Below are 24366 nucleotides of genomic sequence, written 5' to 3'. Positions count from 1 at the left end.
TCCGGGTCTATGATCACCATTTCTGGGTATGCAGCTTTCACGCTGTACATTTATTGAAAAATAATTTGACGAGCACATTGAAAGAATCGTACAAGTGATCAAATTGCCTTCGAAGAAACATTTATTGTACTCCAGACACCATCACATTAAAGAAAACTGTCTAAAAGATCTCACAAGATCAACATCTCCGACATTACTTGTAAAATTGATGTTTAACTGGAGAACGGATCAAAAATAGAATTTATTCAACCCCCTCCCCATCTTAGCGAGCATTTTGAAATTAAACTCGTACAACCACACGCTCACGTGATTATTTTCACGTTATAGAGGGTGGGGCAGAAAAGTAGATTCCAAATTTGCAACTCACATCCATAACTTGCAAAGTGCGTTCAAATAGACGTTGCTGTGTTCCCACCAGTGGTAGAAAGTGTGTCTCCATAACTTGTGTCACACTCTTCTCGTCACACACCTCGGCGTCTATCAGGCTCTTCTAAATATAATCAACAGACAACAAATATAGACTCTCAATATTCAATAAGTTAGAAGCACCCTAGTCTCACGATTTCTCATGATTATGCAAGATACCATGCACGCATATTTTGTTAGACTGTTGCATATTGACACCTATATTCTAAGATCTTACAAGAATTCTGTAAGATTCTTCTGATATTAAACAAATTGCTGCAAGATGCTGACAGGATTCTTACAACACAGAGTTTAAGTTCGACTAGGGCAATATAGTAAAACAGAAAGCAACAGAAAGTCTCTCCCTAGAACGGTAGTCGGTAAACTCGTGGCGGCAACATAGCACCTATATACATACACTATTAACTTTCACAGTAGTAGCGCCTACTTACAACCATCTAGCAACAGCTTCAGAAATGAATATTCCTTTTATGATATCCTGGTCATAGTATACAAGGGCCATATTAGATGTCCAAGTATGATTGTATAAAAACATGAATGATACAAGGATCAATGACATAACTGAATCATGATGAACTGAATCATGATCAACTGAATCATGATCAACTAAATCATGATCAACTGAATCATGATCAATGATACAACATCAATGACACAAGAATCGTACAAAAATTGTGCATAATTTGAATGAAATCATATATGGCCCTCGTACCATTACCAAAGAACTATCAACCAAAGTAACTGCAATAAGATCTTAGATTTGTAAAACACTTAGTTATCTAGATAACGGATTGTTTTCTAGCGATAACGTCAGAGCCAGTACAGTATTAAATTGGACATATATAAATGAAAAAGGAGTTTGAATTCTGACCTTGTGTTCTTCTAGTTCTCCGAGGCAGTTTTGACAAACACGCTCGTATTCCGTGTGCAGTAGAGTCATGTACTTCTCTTGTATGGCAACTAAAACAATCAAATCACTACATAAATACTGAAAAATCACACATTAGGATTCCCCAACTGATTTGCTATTGATAATTTATAACGACTAAGATCCATTGAGCTGGCGTCGATATTTGCGTATCTAGACATTGGTATCTGAACAAATTGACTATCACCTGCATTTATTTTGTCTCAAGGAATGTCTTTACAAGCAACACCCCATGAAAATTTTTACCTAGGTCTTGTCACCAGGTGTTAACGTTTTCTGTGTATACCACACTAAAATTTGGACAAAATTTGACTCAGCGTCGAAAATGAAATTCGCAGCAAATTAAAACAAAATCTGATCACCTTTCTTTCCGAATAAAAATTGGACAGTGGTTTTAATTGTTCAGAAGTTTTTCAACAAGTTGCTACAATTTTCATCTTTTCGGTAATGAAACTCAGTTTACAATGATATAATTAAGTCAAAAAAGCACAACTGTCTGCGAAAAATTTTCAAAGAAAATTTAAATTTTGATTCTTATTTGAAGAACACGCAAAGCAGATTTAAAAATAACCGGAATTTTGTCGGAGATTAGCCGCCATTGATTCGCATAACCCCAATTTGGATTGAAAGAACAGAAAAATTGGAAAAAAACTGATTGATGTAAAATAAACTTTTTAAAGTGCGAACTACTTTCATTTCATTTTGTTGTTAGACAAATTCCTTCATTTAATGAGAGGATACAAAGGTTAGTATCAATACCAATTAGAAAGTGTAACTAAGACATAAGAACAGAGTTCAAGTAGCGGTCATCCAAAATTGGGCGGATTTGATACGGATTCTGCTCATTTTAGATTGCTTTGCTGAGCAACTGTTGTTTAAAAGCACTTTGAGCAGAATGCGCGAGCGATAAAAGTAGCCCACAGAAGCCAAGGTATTTCCATTGACAAAATAATAGCACCAGACATAGAATGGACAATAAAAATACAGAATATGAACCCGCTTAGAAAACAATCAGATAAAAATCAATGTCAAAATGCCGCATGTGAACAAAAAAAAAACAAATAGCGAGAAAACAAAAATTTTGTTCAACCACCGTTTTTTTCAATCTACTTCAAAATTAGAGCAGAAGAAAAACAACGCCGCAAAATCACTTGCTTTCTCGCGCCACTACCTGTTTTAGCGAGACCAAAATCATACGTCGAATTTGAAAATCATGGAAATGTGTGAAGAGATGTTAAAAAAGACAGCTCACTAATACAATTCAAATTCTTTAATTTTTTTTTAAAAGGAGCGCAATAATAGCCTGCTGAGATGAGAGCGGCTAATAAAAGCTAAAATTGTTTGTTCTATCGGTATTATGATTGCTATAGCAAATACTTTCAAATATTGGCGGTGTTCGCAAGGACTATTTTAGATAAATTGTGTAAAAAGTAAAAACAGCGATTTAACTGAAACTTCAGCTCTATGATTTTGGAACAAATAGGGAAAAGTCTTAACACAACAATGTTAAAGATAAGCCGACAAACGTCGGACAATTTGCTCTCGAGCTATGGGTGGGGGCTTGATTCAAATGTAGCCTGCTTCACAATTTCATGCCACCGTAGCTTTGATAAATTTACTCATGGGCTTAATTGTAAGCTATTGTTACAGCTTGTTTTAGACCAGTACAATGATTTTGAGAGAGAACATAAAAACTAATTTTCGACGCGCTCTTGGTTTAACTTAGTGGTAAACGACAAAAGAAACTAGGGACAAAAAAATAACTTGAAGCATGTCAAAACAAGTAAGCAGAGAGCATAGCTTTATCTGCTGACGTTTTTGCTGAAAATTTAAATTACACTTGGGAGAAGTCTTTACTTTGTAATATTATTTTTAAATTGGGAAGTATTTTGAAACGCAGTTATCTCGAAATCATCAAAAAATGAATGTTGCTTCAAAATGTAACAAAATTAACAAAATGCCATAAAATATTTGTCCTTTAAAAAACCTGGTTGTCAAAAACAGGGCTGAAATGACTTTCAAACGCCCGAGAATTTCCCCCAATAACTTATTTAAAACAAATATTTTACAATCCCTCTTACAGGAACTTCGCAAGAAAAAAATCTTGAACATAACCGACTAACGTCGGGCGAATTGCTCTCAAACGACCGGCGAGCGGTTGACTTCGTTAGCAGCTAGGCACAGTTTAGTGAGGCTAGCTGTAACTTAATTGAAGGGGCGTAAGTGAGCGCAGCGGGGGGGGGTGCACCGGGCTTAAGGGGTGGCATCAATGGGGGGCAACAGTGGGGGAGGGGGGTCAATTTCTAAGAACCGCTCTTCGCACCATAGGTATAAGTCTCCATAACAGATTCTGTGAATCGCATACTTGAAGAATAGTGAGCTGAAAGGTTCTACGAGCACTTAATGCCCGCGGGGCGCTACCTGTTTATCGCGTTTTTGAGGACGAAAAGTCCAATGGGTCAGACGAAAAATTAGTCAATAGAAAAAAAAGACCGACAGGACTAATATAATTGCTACAAAGTTTGTTTAAGAGCAATTAAACATGTCAATGCATTCCAGTGGATGCAAGAAATTTATGACTGTTGATTTAGTTAACAAATTTTTTTAGCAAAGATTGAGACAATATATTCAGTTCAAAATAGGCCGCCAAAAGATGGTTCTAAACTGAGCTAAAACACCTAATAATGGTACAACACAAACAGTGGCCAGCGATGCTCTTAAAAAATTGAAAATATCTGGTTTTTCAAATTGTTGTCACAGTTTTTTTTCTTAAAATGATCTGAACAAGTAACGGGTACTTACGTAACTGCTTTGAGAACTGTCCCATTGCACTGTTCCATTGGTAGACACTTGGCTTGTGAGATTTGGGGGGCACGAAACTCTCACTGGAAACAAGAACAAAAATTTAGGGTTAGGACATAACTAATTAGCTGTGCATGTTATTTACAATTTGTACTTTTGGCTGAAAATGATGATGGCGGTGATGTCCAACTATGTCGAACTCAAAGAAAGTAGAGAGCAAATTTTTTTTAAACTAAGAAGACAGACGAAAATTTGGAACTTATATGAGTCGCAGTGGTTGTCACCAGTCAGCTATTTTACTCGAGAAAATTGAAATCTTGATTGGCCTATTAAAATCGAGCATCAGGGTTACAAATTTGAACAACAAAAGTTCATTTGAACAACAGAAGCTCATTTGCTGAATCTAGAACCCACTTATACCTGAAATTTTCCTTTGAGACATTTCTCACAGCTGTCTGAATAGTATACAAAATTTTCAAGTATCACCCCGTTGTTAGGCAGAAAAAAATCGCGTACCCCCCCCCCCCCCCCCCCCCCCCGGGGTCAGCTTTTAATACTGTGGTCTTTACTCGAAAATTGCTCTACAGTTAATCTAATGAGTACCAAATCTATCAAGAGCAAAGTAGTTAAAATGCACTTTGAAATTGAATTTCATTTACCAGCTACATAACATTAATTAAACAAAAACAAAATTTAATTAAAAGAGGTTACGCCTGGACGGACTCTTGAAGAGACTACAGCCTCATCTAGCAAGAACCCGGTATAATATTTACGAAAACGAATTGAAATACACTCCTTTCATACACTCCTTTCATTAACAAATAAGTTCGACTTAGTTCACATCGGTAGTTATCCCTAATTATCTGTAGTTATCCCTAAATTGTTTAGGATAACAGTTCTAAAAAATCCTTTCGCTGTGATTTCAGCCTCAACGCGGAAAATTTTTTTCAATCCAACCGAATATTTTATCGAGAATTCAAAGACAATTTAACAATTAATTTTTTTATTCTGGGAACAATTGTATAAATTGACAAACGGAGCAACAAAAAACACGAAAATTAAACGCAAAAATTCTCCCCAGTAAATGTCACAAAAATTAAGCATCTGTTTATTTTCCATCGTGCATAAATGAAGATTGTCGCTCAAAAAAATTGAAGACTTACTTGAATGACGTCATGAGTTCCTTGCGTGCATTATTCAACATCTCTTGTTCGCTGTAGAAACGTTCTAAGATCTCCATGGCTCCAGCTGGTTTTGTCACCTAACATCAAACACCTCTAACATCTCAATCACTGGCTGCATTCGGTTGTTAACTGATTAATTGAAACAAAGAAGCGCAAAATAAAATGGCTTGAAAAACTGGCGCTGAAAAATTTGTTCAATCCAGTTTCATTTAAAACAGCGAATCGAAAGACCATTTAACGCAATTGTCACCCTGCACTCTGGCAGAAGCCCCAAATAAGCGTTTTCCGTCTCTGTGTGATCTTTTCTTTTAATAAACTGGAAAAAAAGATATGTAAGTAAATGGAAAAAGATGCGGCAATTCAGTACCTCAGGACTGGCCATGTACTGTTTGAATCTGCCTAGTAGGACATTCTGCTTTGTGGTCCTCCAGAAATGTCTCCTCTCTTCCCACACATCCCTTAGACTCCTCTCTAATTGGAACTCGTGTTTGTGCATCATCCCCTGGAACTGAGACAGACGCACTTCATTCTCCATCAACACCTCGTTCAACGACTGAAATCAACATAAACACATTTTCGGATCTAAATTGCAAGTCATTTCCAAAATTTTAAAAATAATTCATTTTGTGTTGGAGGTAGACATTATAGTGGTACTAATAATATCTATGGTTTTATTTCAGCTAAAGGTACTAAGATGTTAAAAGGCTCGAGCCACCCCCCCCCCCCCAATAATCAAACTTAGAGGTAACATAACTGACACACTCGTACACGCTATTTTATCACACACAACAAATTCACAAATTGTTACCAATGATAAATTCCGTCGGGCTTTTACATATTCCATAACTAATTTTCATAAGTCATTAAGCACCAACTGCGCAACAAATAGAACGAAACTAACATAAAAAATTTGAGAACTCTTATCCTGAATGAGAGCAAGAACAGGGGAGTCAAAAGTTTGTTATTTCTCGCAGTTAGTTCTGACCAAACCCAAGAAAAAAGTTTTCTGAAATTATTCGTTGTTATTTCAGCCTATGTGGACATTCTCTGAGTAAAGAAACAGAAAAAAAACAATTTCTCGGGAATTCTGCTTTGCAACGAGTTGCAAACGAAAGCACTAATGGGTTTCAACTAAGTCTTTTGGAGGTTAAAAATGACAAGTCATCATAACGTTCCATTCCTCATTACACAAGCAGCGAAACATGAGACCGAATGGGATAATAAAACAACAAGGCGGCTCGGTTCCGCACATAAGGCACATAAGGTTCCGACCCCGCCCATCCACAATTTTGGCATAATTGTCTACCAAATGAGAAACAGATAGAAAAACCCAAAAATTATTTTTTGCGAATCCCAAAAAAGCCCAAGTCTTTTTCAAAAAATTCTGTATGAGCGATAAGATAACCTCCAAAACAAATAACTCAGTGGAGTAAAAATTGATGCATTAGATTGCTGTAATATGTCAATATTAAGAAAGCGAGTCAAAACGAACAGCAAAATCAAACAACAACAACAACAAACATTAATTACATCAAAAATTTATGTCCCTCTTAAAAACTAAATTTAATAACAAAGTCAACATACCGTCAGAAAAACCTGAAACTAAACAAAAATAACTTATAAATCACCAGAAAACATATGCGACCAGTCCATAAAAAGGTTTGGTAACAATTATACAAAAAAGAACCAAAACAGAAAAGTAAAAAAAATTAACTTATTTTTTTGAAACAATTAACTTCAAAGTAATAAATACCATTAGGAATAAATTAATATTACCACAAATTTGCGATTACCACTGCTTCTAGAGAAGGGCATTAGGACCTGACCTTATTCATTTTTTAGAGCGGCTAAAAAGAACAACAAAGAACAAACAAAATTTCAATTGAAACTTGCCAGAAAACGCTGTCAAAACCGTCAAGCCAAATTTTGGCACTCAAAATATATTTGATTGCGCCTTCTTCAAACAGCTATAATGTAGTACGTGGCCATTCATTAGTAAGACTAGGTAACAAGTAGACAAAAAAGCGAAGTGCTAAAGTATGTAATAATTTTAATTTTTTTTTCGAAACAAAATTACATTCAATGTCATGAAAGGCATTAATTACAAAAAGAGCTATTTAAATATCGTCGTTTTTTCATGAAAAGGAAACCCTCGAGACCTGTAATTATCCAGAATATTTCTTGCATCTACAAAAAGAACGTCAAATATGACAAAAATCAAATTAATTTAATTTTTTTTTGTGAAAAAGCGGTGTCGAAGCCAGTAAGGTCATAACAAAATCTTTAAAAAAAAGATTTTGGGACACCAATCCCTTTTATTCCCTTGACACCCATAATGTCATATTTGACCTGTAATCAACTAATGAGATTAGGTAACAAAAAGAAACATAAAAAGAACAAAATTGCGAAGTTAAAAAAGTTTTTTTTTAATTTTGGAAAACGATGGGTTTGAAAGTCATAAAAGCCATCAGCTATCTGCTAATATCAGAATATCGGTTTTTCTATTCTTCCATGAAAAGCCAATGAAAGCTATCACTATACAGGAAATTTCATACGACCGAAACGACAAAGTATAAATGCCAGTTAAGACAAAATTAAAAAATTCAATTGATTTCTTCAAGAAAGAGGCGTCGAGGCCATTAAAACGATGATTTATATCTTTCAGGATTTTAATATGTTCAATTGTGCTTTAATTTGAATGCTAATAAGGTGACATGAGAACTGTCAATAATGTGATAATGTGACAAAATTAGAAAACGTGAAAAACTGGCAAATATCAAAACAAACAAAAATCTAAAATCTTGTAGTATCAAAGCCAGAAAACAATAATTTCAGGCTTAAAACTTCAACCGAGAATAAATGTTAACTCAGTAGAAAGAAGAAGCAGTCTTTTTTTGCTGACACTAAGCTGGAAGTTGAACAAATTAAGAAAAAAATAGAGGAAAAGTTAATTAAGCCATTATTTATTGAAAAGTCAATTATTTTTAAAAACGAAACGACCATAAACTTTCAATTACAAAACTGAATGCATTAGCCTGGAGCTGTTTAGCAAGCGAATTGGTTGGACCTATCACTCCTGAGCTTTGATTTGATATGTTCTGTTCTTTATTATTAAAAAAAAAGTCTTTTTTTTTTAAAAAAAAGACCGACTGATTACAACCCGATTTTTTTTTGGATTGTAACAGTCCAAGAATGGCCCAAAACTACCCCTGTTAATACTTTTTGTCCGTTAAGAACAATTGATTTTTCGAATGTTGTAGATATAGATAATTTCTGAGTTGAAACTCAAAAAAAATTTTGCATTTTTGCTAATCAACGAGTAAAGTTAGCAAAAACGGCAAAGTTTTAACTACAAGGCACTCTCTGCGGACTCTGAAGTAGAAATAGCCCCCCTCTGAGTCTAAAAAGATTGTATGAGTGTTGTTTGGGGGTGTACTGTAGGCAAATTTAATCAAAGTGGACTAAAGTAGCTTATTTCGTGCTGTTGTTGATGAAAAAGGCTAAATTTTGAAATGTTTATCCAGATTTTTTGACCAAAAAATTAAATCAAAACAATCAAAAATGCTTGTTCGTCTTCAAAAATAAAATTAACGACACTATTCTTAAAAATTATAACAAATTTTAGCAAAATTGACGAAAATTTAGGCAAAAATTCCGGAAAATGTGAATAAAAACAACGTGAATTCACTCTTCTTTTCTCAGAAGTTTAAGCCTCGATAACTCCCTGTAGAAAACGAAAATTAAAAAAATCTTTTTAATTCCATATTCTACGCTGGACGAGCTTTCTAATGATACCAGTCTCAACTCTCTACGATGAATATATCGAGCGGCGAAAATTCACGGAACAAAAAAAAACCCAGTTGAGTATATAGTTCCTGCCCCCTCAAGAGGGTCGGAACAAAAATTAAAACAAAATTAATAACATTAGTAAATATTAATAATACAAGGAGGCTCGGTAATGTGCGTACGCACATAATGTTCCGACCCCGCTCATCCACATTCTTGACTTAATTGGCTACCAAAAGATGAACCGATAGAAAAGTTTCAAAAACATACATATCGCTCAATAAACCATAATGGAATACAATAAGGCCACGCTAGAGGGCCGATAAAACTTGTTGTTAATAGGACTACTGGAAAAGACTATGATAAAAATTAAATAACAAACATTAATTATGACCAAAACTCGATGTGTATATTTTTAAAAAATTATAACAGAATCAACCTTCCATCGGATGAAACTTAAACAAAAAAATAACCTTTACTTCAATATAAAAAAAATGGGACCTGTTCTCAATGCGACTGGGTAACAGGTCGACAAACAGAGCAAAAAGGTGCGAAGTTCAGAAATACCTTTCTATTTTTTGAAAACAATTGATATCAAAAATGATTATCATCATTAGATAATAAGTGAAATCAATAAAAATTTTATTTATATCTGCATATGAAGCAATTGAGACCTGTCATTTTCCAGTGTACGTCATACGACTACAAAAAGAAGGACAAATACCGGCAAAACTAAGCTTCGCACGAAATGGCAGTGAAACCGTTAAAATGGTTGAAACCATAAACTTGTTACTAAGAGCAAAGAAAATGTTCAATTTCGCAATGTTCCAAAGCCAATGGGACCTACCATTCGCGTAATAATAAAGTCCTTTGAAATGTACAAATACATAAAACTCTCAATTATGTTATAAAAATTTGTAGTAACAGTAGTAACAAAGCCGAGAAACAATTGGTTGGCACTAAAACCATAATTATTTTAATTATAGCTCACTAGAAACGGGTTGTGACCTCTCTTTACAGAGGCTAAGCTACAAATCGAACAAAAAAAACAATTTTTAAAAAATGGCGAAGCTCAAAAATGCAAATTTTTTTCAAATATTTGAAAAATATTTTTATCAAATGTCATAACAGACATAAGATTCCAAAAAATAGAGGTCGATTAAGATGCAACACCTCAGAAAGCCAATTGGGCCTGTCATTAATGAGACTAAGTCACGAGACAACAAAAAAAACAAAAACAGACATAAGCCAAAACTTCACAAACAATTTTAAACCACAGTGTTCAAGGTACTAAATTTATAAGATCTTATCTGCAAGAGCTGTAAAACATCACGTGGTTCTCATATGAAAACCAATGGCGTTTTCCCTATAAAAGGACTACATAGAAATGACAACAAAAACAACAAAGAGTGAACAGTAGAGAATTCTCGAAAATTTCGTATGAAACTAAATGGCCCAAGCAATCAATCGAAACATATAACGAACCGCGAAAATAATGCTTGCGTCAACAAAAGTAATTGACACCTCTTATTAGTGAGATTGAGTTACATTTTGACAAAAATCAAAGCAGAAAGGAAACAGTTGAAAAAGTCTTTTTTAAAAAAAGTTAGCTTGAAAGTTACTAAAAGAAATAGCTAAATACTGAAAGGTTAAAATAGGTTGTTATATGTCCTGGGGAAGCAAATGAGAGCAATCATTATCAGGTTTATGTCGTATAACAACCAAAAGAAAGACAAATTTACGCAAAAAAATCAATAATTTTTGCAAGAGAACAGTGTCTCAGCCCAAAAGAGCAAACTATTCAAAAAAAAACAATTAACATATTCAAATACGCCTTTCATTAAACCCCGTTCATTTTCCCAACTATACTTATCTTCAAATGGATCTGTCAATAATGTAATAACTCGACAACGAAACAAAATGACCTCAAAAAATCTGCAATTATACTAAAAAAAATTGAAACCCGTAGTGTCAAAACAAAGAATCCATTAGTTAAATATAAAACCGTTACAGATATTATTTTTTGAATAACAGGAAATGGGTTTTTTCTTGTTTTTATTGAGACTACGCCGAAGCTGAGAGAAATAAGAGAAAATGGTGCCAAAGTTCAAAAATTCGCCTATATTTTCTTAAAACAAAACAAATGAATTCAAAGTTATAAGAGACATTAGGTAACAACTCAAAGCATTGTCTACTTCAAATATACCTCCTAATAAGCCATGCCGATCACTGATTACGGTGACTATGTCATTGAACTACAAAAATTTAAAAAAATGAATGCAAAAAATAAGAAATCCACAAACTTTTACGAAAGCAATTGGTCAGAGCCATAAAAAACACGAGCTTTACTCTGAGACCGTAAAATATGGTCGTTAGTATTCATTTTTTGTAAATAGTATCTGCCTATAAAAGAGCCCTGATTTGAAATTCTTGTCAGCATTAAGCATAAGAAACTATGTGCGGAAAACTTTTTTTTAAAAAGGCCGCGCCCCATTGAAATCTAAAATTTTTTACCATATGGATCTAGGATGAGATCAATATCAGCACTGATATGAAAAATATGAAAAATAAATAATGCATTTCGTTTAATTCTCGTGATTAAAATTGCAAAAATCTGGCAAAATTATGATTTCTGAAGACTCTTAAAAACAGCGAGAGTGCAACTAGCTCTCTCTTCGAGCTTGCGATTAATAAGACTGCAATTTTAAGGTGTCGACTTTCAGCGAATTTAGTGAAAGCAGGCCAAAAATGCAAATTTGGTCCCATTTTTAACGAAAAAAGTCTGATTTTTGAAAAACTTTGCATAAATGTTAGCCAAAAAGCTCAGATCGAACAATTCAGCAACCCCCCTCTATCTTTTAGGATAAGATCAATCACACTGCCGTTAACAACTTCAAGATATTTTAGCGAAATTAACGAAAATTTGGTCAAAAATTACGGAAAATATGAACAAAACAACGGAATTCACTCTACTTTTCTCAAAAAAATTGAAAACATTGAAACATTGAAAACATTGAAAACATTGACCAAAAGAAAAGACTATGCAGCCTAATTGCTATGCCTTTAAGGCTCAGGTTGCCTAATTTGTTTTCAAAAACGCTTTTGTCAAAGATCCTTTAGCCAATAAAAAAGTACTAAAATTAATTGTACTCAAAAAGAATTAATTAGGAAACACGACAGTGACGCCAACGCTAATTTAAAAGAACTATTGATAAGTAGCTTGTGAACATTTTAAGATTGTCTTACAATGTAGACAATAGTCTACCATAAACTAATAATGAGCAAAAAATGGATGGCTCATACAAAACAAGTTTTGCGATCCATATACTAGTGGGCCAAACTCCATTTTGGTTTTAATGAAGAAATCATGGATTTAAAGAAAGTCCACATTTCTTACAAAATCGTAAAATGAAGAGGAAACCAACAAAAATGGACTGACTTGCAGACAGACTTCATGCTAATTTGGAACCTTAGAGCATGACTCGCGATCAATTTGCAAGTCTAGGTATTTACCGGAAAAAATTTGCATGATAATGGTTCCATATATATTTGAAATAGGTCGCGATGAACGTGCTAAAGTTGATCTGTTATCTTTAAACCATTTTGCCGCAGCATCAAAACCAATTTGCAACTCTACCTTAACAACAGCACAGAGAAAAGCAGAATCATGTGCGTAAATATGCACCGTTGACGATCTACAAAATTGATAGAGATCATTATTGTAAAGAAGAAACATGATGAGACCTAGTATAGATTCCTGCAGTGCCTATATTCAATTGGTAGCTCTGATGACTGTTTTTTTAAATCAAAACAAATTATGATCTTGTGCCAAAAACAGAATGAGAGAAAATGCTCCGAAGGTTTACGAATGCAAAAACTTCAATTTAACAGTTAAAACGTGGTTGTCTCAAGTATCAAAGGCTCTGCAAGGTCGGAAAGAGAACAAGTGCCGATCTCTTTATTTCCTGAGCCTTGAAAACCTCCAAACAATTCTGCGATAGTATTCACGGCTGCATGTCTCGTGCAATATCTAAAATGTTTGCCTGATTTAGTTCAAAACCTCCAAGATAAATAATCGGCCGAGCGTAGGAAAGTTTTTTAAGGGTGTTGCAGATTGATGGAAGTAGTGAAATTCAGTTATAATTGGCCACTCAGTACCATCGCACTTAAATAATGACATAATTTGAACAGATTTTAAACACTGAGGATAAACTCTGTCGCCAAAACACCTGTTTAAAATTTCCAGGACACGCGGTGCTATGATTGATATATTTTTCAGAACTTCGTTAACAATATCATCTAAACCTGCTGCTTCACCTCAAGTACGAATAATCACAACCTCTAATACTTCATTAATGAATACTGGCCTCTTAGGTAAACAAAACAATCAGCCTCCTCAAGTGGCCGAAAGTTTCTACAAAAATTGGAATCTATTGTTTATAGTTCAATTTTCTGTTTTCTAAGTATTCAAATTCTATTATTGTTCACGGTCATCGTACAATACATTGTTCGAAAAAATTGAGTCGCTGCTAAATTTTAAGCTAAAAGAGAAGAGAACTTCGAGCAGCGTGTATAGTGAGTGGGACTTTCTTAAGCTGTTAAATATCATTTTTAGTTTGCAAGTTTATAATAAATCATATTATAAACTTGCTACCTATTTGCAAGTTTATAATATGAGAATACGCTGTACTATCATGATACATAGGTTTGATTGCATCTGATCTGGGGTAAAAATCTGAGTCCATGGTAGCAGTGAGTTGAACAATTTACCTGAGTTTCGGTTTCCATCATTTTCTTCACATCTTGAGGCAACAAATGAGCGATCCTCTCGAACACTAGAAAGTAACTCCTCAATACATCGAATGTAAGAGTCCTTCGTCTGGTCTCAATCTCTCGCAGATCTGTGTTCAATTTGCGAATGGCTTCTTGTCTGTATTGACAAATATCAAGAACCGCTTCCCACACTTTGAGAAGTCCTGCATTGTCGAAACTTTGCAGAACCTATAACATAACCGACTAACGTCGGGCGAATTGCTCTCAAACGACCGGCGAGCGGTTGGCTTCGTCAGTAGCTGGCTACAGTTTAGTGAGGCTAGCTTCAGCTTGATTCGACTCTGCAGCTTTTAGTTTTCTAGCCTTTTTAGTAAATAAATCAAATAAACTGATATTTTAAAAATTTGCAAAATATTGCAAAATTTAAAGTAAAAGCTTCCAGATTTTGCAGTGAAAATGTTCAAAACTATTTTTTGTCTCTGAAGTTATGTCAAGTAACCAATCTGCAAGACATAAAAAGCTTCGTTGGGTAGTAACGATCGTTAAACTCAAAAAAAAGGACAAAAATAATCAAAAATTTTGAAAACAACCGCAAATTTTAACAAAAACTTGCTAAAATTCAAGATATTAAAATCTTCAAAACCATTTCATTATGTCAAGAGACTATCCAGTATCCCTATTTAAAGCTTGAAATAGTTTCACTGGCTCATAAAAATCCATAAACTTGGAACATGATAATAATTTTTCGAAAATTTGAAATAAAAATTTATCAAAAAATTGGTAAAGCTGGAGTCATTAAAATTGATAACCATTCCATCAACTCTATAAACTATGCGACATCTTATTATCAAACATTGGAGGAGGTTCTTAGAACCCTGATGACAAAAAAATGATAAAAAGTTCATAAAGATTAAAAAAACATGAAAAAATGCAAGTATATTTTTTAAAAATTGCTGATATTAAAATCTTGCAAAAATAATCAATTACATCAAAAAGCTATGCAGTAACCCATAATCAAACTCTAGAGGAGGCTATGTGGCTCTTGAGGCAGGGAAAACCTGTAAACCGACAATAATTTTCAAAAAACTCGAAAAAAATGCAAGTTTTATTGCTAAAATTTGTCATATTAAAAAAAAGAAAGCTACTCCAATGCGAATAAAATTTTTTCAGTAACTTATTTTTAAACCTTTAAGGACTTTTTCTGGCTCCTGCGTCTGGAAAGACGTGAATAATGAAAAATAAAAAAAATTCCACTATCACTAGAAACTATGCAGTAAACTATTATAAAACCCCAGAGGAGGTTCCTGGACACCTGAGGCTGAAAGAACTCAAAAAATGACAAAAATTTTCAAAAAACCTAGAAAAAAATGGGAAAATTAGTTGAAAATTGCGTGTTTTTAGCGATTGGTTGTTCGAACGTAGCTACGGGGGGGGGTGCACCGGGGGTGATGGGGAGGGAGGGGTGGGCAACAGTGGGATGTGATGGGGGGCAACAGCGCGGTGGGGGGGGGGGGGGGACAAGGCGGGGGGGGGGGGTCAACAGTGGGGGTGTCTTCAACCTCTAGGAACTGCCCTTCACAACATAAGTATAAGTCTCCAAAACAGTTTGAGCTGAAAGGCTCAAAGAGCACTTAATGCCCGCTGGGCGCTACCTATTTATCACGTTTTTGAGGACAAAAGTCAAAAGCGTCAGATGAAAAATCGATCAAGTGAAAAATCGCATAAAAAAGACCGATAGCACTAATATAATTACTACAAATTTCGTTGGAGAGCAATTAAAGTTTCTTTTATGGTCATGAAAACTGTAACAATCTTAAATGTTTTTGACATAACCGCCGATGAGGGTACGGAAAATTAATGTGCAATGTGAAATCATCAAAATCATAATTCAGTTCAATTATATTCAATTATTTGCTTAAAAAAGAATAAGTCTGTTAACTATTGGAAGCTTTAGATATCATACATCTGTGTCAATATTATACCTAATTGCCAAAAACATCAATTATTGACAGTTGTGTTCCACAGGGGACGGTGGACAGTTCGAGGATGATAGTAGTAAAAGCAGCTAACCAGAGGTACAACAGGGGGCAGGGGTGCGACAATTACTGCAACGTGTTCTTTTTTGATAAAGTAATACCCCCCCCCCCCCTGTTGTACCTGATGATGATGATACTAGCCTGAGTGTCTTCTACACTTTGCATGATTCTGTCAATCTCATCCTGTTGTCGTTCTAAGAAGTCACTCGTCTCCTGACACCTCTTTGCCATTTCCTCGTCCAGTTTCTGATTAACAAATGAACTAAGCATTATACGCTAATTTATTTGTCCTATGTTCACTTAGATTGACCTTTGAACCCTTTTGTCTATTTGTTTTGAAAGACTTCCAGCTTTAGGTCACAGTTCTGACCACAATATCTTCGGGGATATCCAGGGTGGGGAGATGGGGTGTAAGTATGATCCCTCAAAAGTACACGGCACGGAGAGTAGTTCGAACGCACTAACATAGTCCATTAGTCTGGAACGAGCATGGCCAGAGGTAACATTGGGCTGATCAGAGGTTGTTTTGGTCATGGCAGATTTCAAAACATCGCTAAGAAAGGTCACATTTCCAGGCATTTAAAAAATGTAGAAGGAACCAAAGTGAAACACTAAGTTGATTCACTAAATTTAAACTTTTTCCGTTTGTGCCCCCCCCCCCAGCTTAGTGGGTGCATATAATTTGCACAACCAGACCCACGTGCTATATTTTTGCATAATGATTTACTGTGTAATGGCACGTGCTCTGTAACTGAGGGGTCATAACGTACTGGGGGGGGGGGGGGCACAAACGGAAAAGATCCCTAAATTTGTATCGTTTTATGATCATAGAAACACTGACCTTTCCTAGTAAAGACACTTCTTGTTCCATGTCTTCATAGGCGGCTCTGTGTCTTTCTCTCCTCCCTTGGGTCAACTTGTCAACTAACACCAGAGTCCTTGCCCTCCCGGCAGAGTCTGGATCCAGGGACACTGGCACCACTGTATCTGGCAAGCATGCCACTTCATCTTCGTCCAGATACTTGCTGCTCTCTTTCACTCGTTTCTGCTGCGCCACACTTTTGTACCTACACAAAGATCTCTTTCACTTTCATTCCAAGTTTGATCAAAATACTTCAATCAAAAAATGTGAAATTTCAACCATGGAGTTACCACCTGCAGTCTTTAAAAAAATCGGAAAATGTCATCATGGATATTATAAAAGATGATAGCATGAAAGTCAATACAAAAGATCACAATCTAGAAACGGACGAACAATACACAAAACCTTGACACCCCTTTTGGTTACTAGCACCTCTAAAATTTGAATTTATCATGTTTCAGTCCCCCAGCTCAGAGGTCATATAACTTGTATGACCCCAAGCCCACGCGCTATTTATTACATGATAAAGTGGTACAGAGCAACACAAAAATTATAATCCCGGGGTGCATAAAAGACAGTGGGGGAACGAAACAGAATAGATCCGAAAAATTGTAAAACAATTTATAAAAAGTGATTAATTCAAGTATGATGACTTTCTTCTTTGACTTTCATGTTCTGTCGCTTATAGGATGCTATGCGATGATGTCGCTAAGTGCTGAGCAATTAGAAGTCTAACCTATCCGTGCGTTTACTTTTTTAATGAAGGCTTTTCAATGCGGTTTTTGATGACTGGTATTCTGAGAGCGAGTCCGTAAAAACGTTCTTTTCTGCTCAAAGATTTTTATTGAAGCAGCTGAGCTGCAGCCACCAGAGAAAAAAAGTGAAAAATATCTCAGAGACATGCTACAAATAATTTTACCCAGCAATTTACAACCAATAAACTTTTAGCATTGTCATATAACGGATCTTTAGGACTAGAGGAGACGATGTGCATTTTAGCATCGTCACATCAAGAAATTAATGAACATGTCTCATAATAAAAACTATGAAACATATTACAAAAACATAAAATAATTGAAGATATAAAGCTCACAAAAAACCAACTAACAAAATATTTCGAATAACATTTTCAATAATTATGCTTTCAAAATTTTAGAGAAACATCACAAATCCAGCGATATAAAGCATTTTTAGTAGTAGCATTACTACGGCTGATAAACCAAAGAATCCCCAATAAAACATTTCTTAGGATTCACCAACAAAATAAGTCCGTTGACATAGAACATTAAAGCTTATTACACTGAAGAATAACGTCAACGATGTCAAGAATTTTCTTATATCGCATTCAAAACAAAATTCAGAAATATTTACTGTCAGCTTTAGTGTCAAATTAACTTCAAGCGACTCTGCCTTCGGAAGGCGGTTTTAACGAGAACAAATTTTTAATCGTCGTTAAAGTACACTAAAATAGCGAACGAAACATATCTGGCATCCTAGATCTCATTTTATGCTTAAGTACAAGCGTTCTTTCGATAATAAAGGTGCTGCAAGCCAAATCCACTTTAGGGATTTTGCAACCAGGGATCACTTTAGGTATAAGGAACTCACGGCGTAAAACAGAAGGCTCAAAAAACTTAATTTTTTGAAAATAAAACAGAGTAAAAACTATAGTACAAATCAAACAGGTATTTATATTTTTAACAATAAATTTAACTTCAACGAAAAAATCGACATTTGTTAGCTTCATTTAGAGCTACCAAACACACAAAAAAAAGAAAAAGTTCAAAATCCACTCCACCTTTCCAAGGAAAGATTTGCGAAAGATTTTCCAAAATTTTAAAAATAACTCGTCACAAAGAACTTGTACGTGCTCAGTCAAAAATGTTTTTTTTTTTAATTTTTAAATCTTAATTATACATTCAACTTGATTACGCGCGTTCACATATTTCATGGCAGGCATCAACAGTATTATACATCGAGAGTATAATCTATTCATTACCCTACAATACTACACATTTATAGTAGTCATTTAAAAAATGGGCTACCATTTCTTGTCATCATAAAAAATTTGAAATATTTAGTTTGGAGGTTGTCACAACAAAAAATAACAAACCAAACAGAACAATTTCTTTACAAAAATTTCAACAGTATACGCTTAAAACTAGTGCAAATTAAACAGGAAATTTTAACATTAAACGCAAAAACTGATAAAAATTTAATACAATAAAAAAATTAACCTTTTTGCCGGCACATTTTTTTGTTTTGGGAACATGGGCGGGTTAAAAACGAGATCTTCATTCCCAACCCCAGTAAGCTGAGGGTCAATTATGGGTGATACGAAAGAGCGAAAAAAGTTAACAAGGGTTAAGAATAGCAAGAGGTGACTATATTTTGTAAGAGATACGGCGAGACAGAGAAAACAGAGAAAGTGCCAAAATATCAAAATTGGGACAAGGGTTAAAATGTAATAGTTTATCCTTCGGTAAAATCGGTCCCTTCAGATAAGTTGGTGTGCAGTTATTTGCACCACTCAAACGCACGTACAATGATTTACAATGGCAGGTGTTTTGTATTTGGCTTTGAGGGTCTTTCCCATTGTACCCCCCCCCCCACGAAATCATAACCCCCCATTATGGTATAATTACCATGCTGGGCGCTATACGTTATCTGACCACTAAGCTGAGGGGGCTATTAAAGACCTGATTTTGATGCATAACGCATTGTGGGTCGGGGGCACATGGAAAAGATCACAAAATTCGGATCTTTTACTTTTGTGCCCCCCCTTTAGTGAATGCATATTATCTGCACCCCCCAGACGCACGTGCCATATTTTAACAATTATTTACGATGTACTGACACGTAATCTGTAATTGGGGGGAGCATAACGTACTGGGGGGGGGGGCAAACGGAAAAGATCCCAAAATTCCTTCCAATTGGAATTTGATGTATTTTGAACCCTTTGGTTCTCTAATTAAGTTAGAAAATAAATCGAATCTATTCTGTCCCCCAGTGTTTTTTTATTGGCCCGGGTATGAAAAAAATAGCAGGTGCACCGGGGGGGGGGGTAAAAATTACGTGCCCATTAACTTGCGGGTCGAAACCGAATAGATGCAATAATTTTAACTCCCCTTCGGGATTTATACCCAGCACTCGTGCGCAACTGCTCTAGTGTCAGGGCGCTAAGGCTTGGAGGCACGTGCAATTAGCAATTAGCACGTGCAAAAGTGGAATGCAAAGTTTTGCGGCCCTAACTTAGCGGCCCGCTCGCAGTAAGGAAACATAAATTTTGGCGGTGAGGCCAAACCCACTAATACTTTTGACATTTCCCATCAAAACCTGAAACGAAAGTAATTGCCTCGCCTTGAAAACGGAGACAGTTGGCTTATTCACAACTTTTAAAAGGCTTCTCCAAAATTGACGAAAACTACTGTTTAATAATTTGCAAATCTGTACTCTTAATTTCAACTCTAATTAAAATTCAACCCCCTTGGTACCCTTTGGTTCTCTAAATAAGTTATCACATGAATCTTAGCCCCCCTCAGGCCGCTAAGATTCATGTGCTAACATGTACATAGATCCGATTTATGGTCTAACATTCACAGCAGCAGCAGTTTCGCGCAATAAGAAAAAGTAAAAAGGGGGCTTAATTATAGAGTGACTTTTGACAAAAACAAAGGTCAACACAAAGCAATGATCAATTAGTGAAAACATAGAACTTGCCGGCTGATTACATTTCGATCACGTGCAAAATTAGCGCAAACAGACAGTATTTGAGGAAGAGATTACAAAAGTCGGACATGAAATTCCATCAATGCTTCCTGCTTTCAGCAATTTTACTAATCGGTTTAAGTTATGCTCAAAACAACAAAACTGAAAACACAATTGTCGGCATTGAAGAACCGCCGTTACACTCCAGTAACGATTCTGAATTATACGACGAGCTACAAAACGATACGAAAGCTGATTTGAGAAACAAAACAATTGAAAAAGAAAACAGAAACTTGAAGAAGAAAATAATCAAAGGTGAGTGTTACAGCAAGCAAAATTGCTTCGGAGTCGAATTTCAAGAAGAAGTTTCCGATGATAATTTAAGTTGCTGCGATTCAAGCGGAGTTGAATTTGATGAAATCAATTCCAGTTCTCAAATTGGATATTGCTGCAACAATGGAACTTTGCTGCGACTTTCAAGCAGAAGTAAATGTATAACCGTAGCCATACTAACAGTATCACTGATCTCTTGCTTAATGGCAATGGGCTTCACTATTTTCAGACTAAATGCCCGATATGAGCCCAAAAATGATCATGGAAAAATTGGGGGCGGGTTGGGCAATTTGAGTTTGGCAACCGAAAAGTACGCGTCTAAAAATTTTGTGTCTTTACCCGTTGAAAAACCCTACGTAAGCTGTCCGTTATTTGAGGAGTCAGCCAATGAGACTTCCGAGGAAGAGACAATGACGTCACATTTTAAATCAGCCAATCACAATCAAGAACCAAATCGATTGGTATTTGAAATGATTCAGGAAGATTTTGAAGAAAAGCTGAAAGAGGAGGAAAAATTGCTGGCTACTGAAACCCGTTACTATTCTAATAGAGATAAAAATTTTGCAAACTCGACGCTCAAATTTGTAAATGAAAATGATATGACGCTTACATCCGGGAGGTCTATGGATGGAGGTTTTGGAGACAGTTTTCGGCCAATCACAAATAACATAGCCAATATAAACATAGAAAACGGCGCGGAGAAAGAAGCTTAAATAAAAAACTGCAAAAAACTTGAAAAACTCTGACCATGTAATGTTTTGAAATGAACCTCAATTTAAAAATTTTGTATTTGAATTTGTACATTTGACTGTTATCGTTCCAAATTTAATGTTGACAAACTATATTCAAACTGAAAACACTCCCAGAGGGTTTTTAAGAGATGTCTCTCCATTATATCCATTCAAAGCAAAATAAAAACTTCAGTCTGAACGTTATACTGAACGTCAAAATAATTGAGACCCATTTGTAGCAATTCTTCGGATGCGTTTGTTTAGACTATTTTCCGCGTGACCAATTTTTGGCTCTATGCTTTTGTCATTTCACTCTCAAAATCGGGGTAAATTGGTAAAGCCCAAGAGCGTTAAATGTCTGTTTAGTGCTATTATCGCTCTACTAGTTTTTAAGTTCACTGGAACTGCTTTGGAGGGATTATTCAAATATCAGAAGATCAATTTTGGGATCTTTTCCGTTTGTGCCCCCCCAGCTTAGTGGGCGCATATTATTTGCAACCCCCAGACGCACGTGCAATATATTTACATAATGATTTACTATGTAATGGCACGTGCTTTGCAACTGGGGGGCGCATAACGTACTGGGGGGGCACAAACGGAAAAGATCCCAATTTTGTAAAGTTCGGATCCCATTTTTTGCCCCTCTCCACACATCCACCCATGTTTAAGCTAAGCAAAGTAGTGCCCTTCCCCACGCCAATAGTTTTAGATCAATTGGTCCGATGTTAGTCGGATTTTTTTGAGGTACTAGTTCACTGTTCAAATACAAAATTGGTCAATTTTCAAAGAGCTAATACATCAAATGATCTCGTACACTTTTGGCCCTCTATACATCTGAGGTTGAGTGGACATGCAAAGATAAGATAAACGATCAATTTCTTTTCAACAGTGTCGTGGTCGATAACACGGGTCAAAGAATTCAATAAGTTGAATTTTAAATTAAATTTTGAACTGAAAATATACAAAAATTAGCTTGTAATTATAGTAGTTATCTATGCGAAAATATACAGAGAGATTTTAGATTAGCTAAAAATATTTTACATGATTGGCATGTGAATAGATCTTAACTCCGAATCCCGGAGGTGATTTTCTATTTTCATCAACACTTCATGAGAATCATATATGGCTTGGGTACAATCGAGTTCATTAGTTGGAGGTAGGTGGATGTTAGAATCAGGTTTCTGTTGGTGGGAGAATTTACTTCTGACATATGATTGATAGGTCAATAAGATAATGATAGCGCCAAAACAAAATTAGAATTGAGTTTAGTTTTGTGGCCATTACTATCGACACAGCAATAAAGTTCGTCAGGTAAGTTCTTCTTTCGTTCTTTGAAACATTAATAAAGAAAACTTCTAAGTTTCTTGATGTTTCTTTGAAACCATCACAAAAAGTAACGAATCAAAGTTCAGTTTTACATTGCAAACAGCCTGTTTTTGTGAGGTTTGTTCCAGCAAGCAAAACTTTGCCCCTTTTGAAATTTAGATGATACGACGCAAGGAAATCACAGGTATCATAATTTCCAATTCAGAAAACAGTCTAGCCTTCTCACGGGAGAAAACGCAGATGTATTTTTTTTTTTGAAAAACAAATTACGACAGGAACCTAAAGCTGAGATGTGCGTGAAAATTGTTCGAATTGATCATACTTCCAAAATTGTAAATCGAAAACAAAGACAGCAAAATCGAAAACAAGACCCAGCAAAAGGAACCAAATGTTTGAAAGCTGTTTCTAAAAACTCACCTTAAAAGGGGGAATGGCATAGGCGAAAACTCGATTAGGCAACATTTTTTGTGCCCACTATGCAAAAATTTTGAACTAAAGTTTTGTGGACATTAGGCAAATACCAATTAAAACTCTCAAAAGCGGTACTTCAAAATCCACTTGACGCCATAAAATACTCAAGTGTCCCAAACAAATGTCTCTACACGACAATAGCTTACGGAAAAGATCTCATTTTTTAAAAAAATTTTGAGCGTTCGCAGCATTTTTTTGATGTTCATCAAGCATTTATGGCAACATTTTCCTCAAATTTTCCATACCCTAAACAGGATGAAGCAATGAATATTTAATCATGTTTTCCACTCTTGCCTCCCTATTTTTGCAAATACCTTTAACCAAATGTTAGCGATTGGCAAAAGCAGTTTACAACAATTATCAGGTTTCTGAGATGGATCTTTACTAATCAACAAAGATATTCCTTAATCAAGTTATGAACTAAATGAAGCAGTTTTGTGGGAAGGGATAAACTCCTTTTTTTAAAAGAAAAATGAAATATGTACAATTTGGTGCGTAACGTAATTTAACGGTCAAGTTTATATAGGCATAGAGCCAATATTCAGTGTAAAATCTTACAGTTTGAACAAAAGGCCGAAGCTGGAGGACTTTGAGAGAACATTGTTGATTCCCTTGTGAGCAACTTTTGTTTCGAATAGCCTGCAAGCACCAACTAATACAAGTTTTCTGTTAATTGGTTTAGCCAAATAAAAAGTGCAATTATCCATTGAAAAGACACCAATTACGCATAACCATATTTCAGGGAAGGAAACAGCAAAAACTTGTACATTTTTAGCTAAAAAACCAGGAAAAAATATGAAACACAGTTTTAGTATAATTTATGGAATGCTTTTCATCGAAACCCCCCAAGCAAGCAAACCCAATACGGCACGATAAGAGGCCTTGGTTGCTCTTTGCAATGTTTGCCGCCTGACAGCGGTGCAAAACTTCTTGAGATTTGCTTGAAACTTTTCTTTTGTCTAAAATAAATGCCCAAATTTTGTGTGAAATTATATTGTAT

General features: G+C 35.4%; 1 protein-coding gene across 5 annotated transcripts in view; it reads right to left on the bottom strand.

Moving 5' to 3' along the window:
- The window catches only part of LOC142344364 (coiled-coil domain-containing protein 180-like), a 97685-nt gene that overhangs the window by 60669 nt on the left and 12650 nt on the right, over window positions 1-24366 (bottom strand). For all 5 annotated transcript variants that reach the window (XM_075395951.1, XM_075395953.1, XM_075395954.1 and 2 more), the window contains exons 3-10: window positions 16777-17002; window positions 16077-16181; window positions 13897-14127; window positions 5708-5893; window positions 5320-5417; window positions 4157-4239; window positions 1298-1386; window positions 368-490 (exon numbers count right to left, since the gene is read on the bottom strand). In XM_075395951.1, coding sequence (XP_075252066.1) covers window positions 368-490; window positions 1298-1386; window positions 4157-4239; window positions 5320-5417; window positions 5708-5893; window positions 13897-14127; window positions 16077-16181; window positions 16777-17002 — 1141 coding nt within the window. The remainder of the gene's footprint in view (window positions 1-367; window positions 491-1297; window positions 1387-4156; window positions 4240-5319; window positions 5418-5707; window positions 5894-13896; window positions 14128-16076; window positions 16182-16776; window positions 17003-24366) is intronic.

This window comes from Convolutriloba macropyga, chromosome 8 (genome assembly GCF_964194025.1).
Source record: "Convolutriloba macropyga chromosome 8, txConMacr16.3, whole genome shotgun sequence".
NCBI classification, from domain to species: domain Eukaryota; kingdom Metazoa; phylum Xenacoelomorpha; order Acoela; family Convolutidae; genus Convolutriloba; species Convolutriloba macropyga.
Note: the sequence above shows the minus strand (reverse complement) of the source record. Positions and strands in the feature narration are given on the sequence as shown.